The 6,251-nt window shown below is 41.8% G+C and overlaps 1 protein-coding gene across 4 annotated transcripts in view; it reads right to left on the bottom strand.

Moving 5' to 3' along the window:
- Positions 1–280: 280 nt before the first annotated feature.
- LOC118396520 (peroxisome proliferator-activated receptor alpha-like) overlaps positions 281–6,251 on the bottom strand; it is a 61,754-nt gene continuing 55,783 nt past the window's right edge. For all 4 annotated transcript variants that reach the window (XM_052465616.1, XM_035790776.2, XM_052465615.1 and 1 more), the window contains 2 exons: positions 5,763–6,219; positions 281–5,570 (listed from right to left, as the gene is read on the bottom strand). In XM_052465616.1, coding sequence (XP_052321576.1) covers positions 5,326–5,570; positions 5,763–6,219 — 702 coding nt within the window. In that variant the 3' untranslated portion in view covers positions 281–5,325. The remainder of the gene's footprint in view (positions 5,571–5,762; positions 6,220–6,251) is intronic.

Raw genomic sequence — 6,251 nt, 5'->3', positions numbered from 1 at the left:
ATGGCCACCCATTTTTATTTAATTCGTTTTTTATTTAACCTTAATTTATATAGGCAGATCAGTTAAGAACCAATTCTTATTTACAATGACGGCCTACCAAAAGGCCTCCTGCGGGAACGGGGGCTGGGATTAAAAATAAAAAAATACATGACTGGTTCTTGGTGCCCCATTGGCCACCCCATCAATAAAAATCCTAGAATCGCCTGTTTCTTTCATATATTCAGCTCTCACCATCAATACAACGTTATTATTCACATAAAAAAACAGATGGACAATAATGTTGGATTTTAAAATCATTTTATTTTAAAGTCCATTCAAAGTCAACTTGTTTATTGTTTAAATGACTAAGATATACAGTACATTTGTCAAACATTTACAGTATTGATACAAAGCCACAGTACACATAAACCTCTAAAGATCATCTCCGGTATCTGTGCATGACACTAGCCATAAAAACACTGCATCAACTCCATGACATTTAGTAAATGAATACAGAATCAAAATCGTATTTCCTATATCTGATGCCCTCGTCATTTCTATGTAGTTTTATTTATTTGTTATTATTATTGCTATTATTATTTGTGTGCTGTATGGCAGTGCCCTATAAACTCAACAAGAAGAAGAGTCCCCCGCTATGTCCTAAACTACGACAACCTAAGGAAGACAACATTTTCCCTGATACTTGTCAAAAGTTGCTTGACAATTCAACACAAAATAATATACGTCACTAAGGGTAGCAGAAATCTCTAGTATTTGAACCATTATATTACCTTGTTTGTATTTTCACTATTGCAAGACAGAGATCTCTCTCATTTGGAAGATCGTGATTCCAAACAATCATTGTGTTCCACAGATTCAACAATAATCCGTCTGCCTATCACAATTCTGATACCTTCCCTAATTCTGTCACTATGTCATATCCTCTCTTTGTGTATCTCCGTACTGTGTAGTGTCACATCCATACCAGCACCTTGGTGACACAGACCTGTGTGCATCTTTAGGGCTATACTGTATTGTGTCTAATGTTGTATGGCATGGGTTAAGGCACGGGTTGTGTTTAATCCCTAATGTGTTCAGTTCACCTGGCGATTCTAGAATCTAGATCCAGGTGGCAGTGGATTAAAGCATCGTTGCATTCTATGGAGGCCTGACATTCCCGAGGAATACATACTATAGAACTACCACTACAGGCAGCTTGAAATAATTCAGCCCTCTAACATATGGCATGATTATGGTTAAGTTAGAACATAGCAGTGAGCGAGGAGGAGAAAGGAAGCAGGCAAAAAGCTTGATACAATGGGAGCGTGGTAATAAACAATATACTGCATCTTATTGCTGCATTTTTCTTCAACTGCATTTGACTGTTCTGAAATCGCTGTGCATTGTGTCTAAGTGGACAAGTTATGAGTGCATAATGTCGTATATATTTATCAATACAGAGAAGGGATATAATAGGGCCACAAAAACGACAAAAACCGCTTGGCTTGAAGTACACGGAGAGGCAATTATGGAGCATTTATGTTGTGAATCGTGAAACTACGCCCTAAACATCTCCTCTACTATTTAATCTTCAACCTGAGATGACAACGTAGAAGGAGACTTGTAAGTACTGTATTATTACCAGTCTTAACGCTAATTATTTACTTCTGTCTCTTCAAGACAAAGATTATATCCAGATCACGTTGTCTAGTGAAAAAGTAGTGCCAATAACCCATAGCAGGTTTCGCGGTCAAGTCTTGATATTAACTATGAGTGCTTTTAGTATCCCTAAAGCTAAGCACAGCACACACTGTACATAACATGTTAACTCTCCCTCTATAGTGTGGGAATTAACAAAAGGAATGTCCCCATTGGGAATCAAATCTATGGTTCTATCACCAGTTACTTAGTTACTCTTAGTTACTCTATTTACATTGCACTCTTCAACAGAACAATTTCCGATCTACTCATAGATATGCTTTAGCTTTAGTATAAAAATAAGATCCAACTCAATTATAACATGGTCAAATTAGGTAGGGCTTAAAATAAAAAATCTCCCCAAATCGATATTGTGGTCTTTTTTTCATTAGCCCATGTCGGCAGCCAAGATATTGGACTTCCAAGAAGCAAAGTGTCACTTGTCACATCATCACAATGATACAAAATGCATCATATGATGCGAAACACTTTGCTTCCTGAAAATCCTATATTTTAAAAACTTGACTGCTGACATGAAATACATTTTGGGACTGTATTAACAGTGGACTAATGAAATAAATACCAAAATATTTTTTGGTGTGGATTTGGCTTTTAAGCAAAAAACATACCTGCATTTCTGTACAATTGAAAACATTGAAAAGTATTTACCAGACAAAGAGGAATACAAAACATATCCAATATTAGTTCATATCTTGTAAACCTCCAGTTATAGTTGGGGCAAGCAATCACATAATCACTGAATCTATGTACAAAGCATTTATACAATGTGGTGCAGCGAGTGAATCTAGGTCCATTACATGAAACCAAATAATTGATTTATGGATTCAGATGAGAATTTGGTACGGTAAGCAAAGAACAAAAAACATTCCCTCACAGAAAATGCACTTAAGAACGTACTTCCGTCAGAAAAACATGCACACGTGAATGATTATTTCATTATGCTTTTGCAGCATTCCCATTAGCTCTGTGAGGGATCGATGGCTGGTTTGATGAAGCAGTTTTAGTGTGTCATCTCTACTAGATTCTAACATTCAGGTGTAAGTTGTCATCCATTAATATTTCAAATCACGGAGAGAGCTGGGTTAGTTGACATTCCATATTATACCAGTCAGAGTTGAAATGTTTGCTATTCTATTTTGTAAGAAAAAGAGAGCGCAACAATGGTCATCTGTCATCAATCCAAAAGAAAGTATCATCGATGTGTAGCATAATTCCCTGAACCTAAGGGCTCGGAAGATCTAACATTTAAAGGCAATGTTACCGCGTTTGCAGAGATTGCATTCACACTAAACGCTGCTTTTGTCGGCTCTATCGGAAATGAACTTTAAATGTCATCCGAGCTGCAACGCAGATCTTCCACACTACAGATTGAATCGGGCCCTCAATCTATGGGGCAAGAAAGAGGACCAAGCCAAATGAGGCACTGTGACAGAGAGAGAGCAAGAAAGGGAGAGAAGAGAGAGTAAGAGAGAGAGAGAGAGAGAGAGAGAGAGAGAGAGAGAGAGAGAGAGAGAGAGAGAGAGATGATTGAGTAAGAGAGTAAGTCAGATATGTGTAATGGGGGTGATAATATGAGTGAGAGAGTAAAATAACAGGCTTTCTGGTATTGCTTAAAATTGCTTAAAATGTGGTAAACCTGCTCTCAATCTGCATGTGTTAAGGTTTTAATGTAGTTTAACGTCGGATTAGACCTTTAATACCAGAACGCAAAACAAGATGGAGTGCCAAATATGTGTTTTTTTTTCTCAAAAAGGCATAGTTACAGAGGTACAGTATACCACATAGACTCATTACACATCTCGGAAGCATACTTGTGCTTTAGTGTTGCATTGTGGGTGCATTTACATAGTGAATCTCTGACAGTGGTCTTTTCTGAATGTCTGTTTTATGAAGAAAATCAAACTACTTCCAAACAAAATGTCCTGATAGAGCCATGTTCTGAAGGGTGGGGGAAACACTATTGACATGGTAGTTTGTTTCCCTTTGTTTGTGAAAGTACTGAAAAAAATCGGTTAAAGTTCATTGAGTTTCACATTGGTTTTATCAAATGAATATAATGCGCACCAAAGCCTCCCTGTTAGAGTTTGGTCTAGATAGGAGAGGAAAATGAGACGGATGGGAAGGGACGTGTAAACCATCCCTGTACAGCACATGGGGAATAATTCTCTGTAGAATGACTGAAGAGTAAACTGATGTTGGAACAACGGAGGCCTGTTGAGGCCAAGAGTGTGTCTGTCCAACTGAGGCTGTCGGTCTTGTGTCGAAAATAGCAAAGGACAGAATATTCAGAGAGATATAGAGGGAGCAATTACTGAAACTCTTTAGCCTCATCCATGATAACATAAGTGAACGTGACCATGTTAAATCAATGGCTAAATTATAGTTATATAGTTTTTGAGAGGAATCCCATTGATAATACATGATTTGTTATCGCCTAAGCAGGTGAAAGAATTTGATAAGGCACAGGAGAGCTTTCCCAAAATGAATGAAGCAATCTGTTACATTTACCTGTCCTGTGAGTTGGATTTTGAGCCGCTGCATCTGAGGGACAATAGTCTGGTACAGTATGGTGCATTAGGAAACTGACCATGCCATCCCATGACAGATGTAGGATCTTAAATCACTCTTTTAGTCGCTGAGAATTTTCCTGCACAGCAGGAAATGCAAACGTGTAGGGTAAAAGGTTTCTAGCGTTTGCAAATTCTCCTTTTACATTTCAGACTTGATTGGCACTAACGGAAAAGGTATCAACCCCCACAGAAAATGTCCATGAATTATAATTCACATTTCCTGTTGCTGCAGAAGTATTATCCTGCTGTAGCAAAACCATCTCAAATAAAAAACCTACATCTGTACTTCACTGGGGGAGCACAGCCAATCACTGAAAAAGCTGCCTTGCTGTGAGACACAGTCACTCACATCTAAAATCTGTAGTCGGCATTGAAGTCACTTGGGTGTCTTTACTGCAAAGTAGGTGGGCGTCACTATCATTCTTTCCTCTCGCTCTCACGTTCGGTACAAAAAGGCATAGTTATAAACATACCGCTGAAGTGGTGTTCTGAAGAGTAAATTCTGCTGTTCTTCACTCTAGTGCCGGAGTACGGCTCAGTGCAGGCCCCTTTAAGCGTGTACCTAAGCAGGGATTCTGCCGGTTATAGTCTGACTGAATCTTACTTACCCAAAACAGAAATCTATTATTTGATCTGTGTACTCCAGCCCGATACATGTTCTCTAGCTGGGAACTGCATTAGGATGAACACTAGGATAGGACAGGAGACTCAATTCAGCCCCACACTGCCCCTCCACACACGTAATACGGCCCGAGAGGTCCATGTAGGAGTAGTGGACCCTGCAGGTGCCCCAGAATAGTGTCCTGTAGTTCTGTCTTGTCCTGTGATGTCTGGGCCTCATAAACACCAATACTCTTGCTGCTGAGAAACACGAGCAACCCTGTATCTGGGGGTTCAGTGGTTCAACCCTATCACCGTGGGACAGTTCAGATAGACTGTTCATGCCTGCGTCCCCAAAATGGCAGACCACCTCTTTTCTAGGCTCAGTACATGTCCCCAAAATAGAGGGTGAGGTGTGTGTTCTCAGCCCCCAGGCCTTCTCCCTGGGCTCAATATCTCAGTACATGTCCCTATAGATCTCCTGCAGCAGGGGGTGGAGTGACGTGTCCTCTGTCTTCTTGATCTCCTGGACCAACTGCGCATGCTCGGTGACCAGTTGACGGAGGTCGGCAAGTTTCTGCAGCAGATTGGGGAAGAGGAAGGTGTCGTCTGGGTGGTTGGCCAGCAGGTGGAGCTGCAGCACCTGAACAATGTTCTCCTGCATGCACTCGATGTGGGTCACGTTCACCAGGCCAGGGCGGTCTGGGGGAGAGAAAAAAGGAGAGGAGAGTTAGAGAAAGGATTATGTCAACCCAAGAAGAGACATTATGATTGGCATTGAGGGGACTAGCAAATCCATCAAGAAGACGCGTAGTAATTAACACTAAAACAAATTAGTGTACCAATTAGTGGTCATTAACCCCAGATCCCAGCCTCTCCCGTTCTCTCTCTCACCTCCACAGCAGATGATGGCAGCCACAAACAGAGCCAGGTCACTGTCATCCAGCTCCAGCCCGTTGAACTTCATGGCAAACTGAAACTTTGGCTCCATCATGTCGCTGAAGGGCCTCCTCAGACTCTTGAGGAACTCCCTGGTGATGAAGCCCGATCCGTAGGCCACCAGGAGGCCATCCTTGTTCATACACGATGCCAGCAGGGCGAACAGTGCCTCGTACACGCCGTACTTCAGCAGAGTCACCTGGTCGTTCAGGTCCAGGCTGGAGAAGCCGGGGACAGACTTGGCGAACTCGGTTAGCTCTGTGACCGTCTCTACGGAGGTGCACTGGCAGCAGTGGAAGATGCGGACCTCAGCCTCCTTCTCAAGGAGATGGCCTCCGGCCGTGCCCACCATCTTAGCCACCAGGGTCTGCTCTGCCAGCTGGAGGGTCTCCATGTCATGGATGACGAAGGGCTGCAGGGGCATGGAGGGAGACAGGGTGGTGA

Source organism: Oncorhynchus keta, chromosome 17 (assembly GCF_023373465.1).
Source record: "Oncorhynchus keta strain PuntledgeMale-10-30-2019 chromosome 17, Oket_V2, whole genome shotgun sequence".
In the NCBI taxonomy this organism is placed as follows: domain Eukaryota; kingdom Metazoa; phylum Chordata; class Actinopteri; order Salmoniformes; family Salmonidae; genus Oncorhynchus; species Oncorhynchus keta.
Note: the sequence above shows the minus strand (reverse complement) of the source record. Positions and strands in the feature narration are given on the sequence as shown.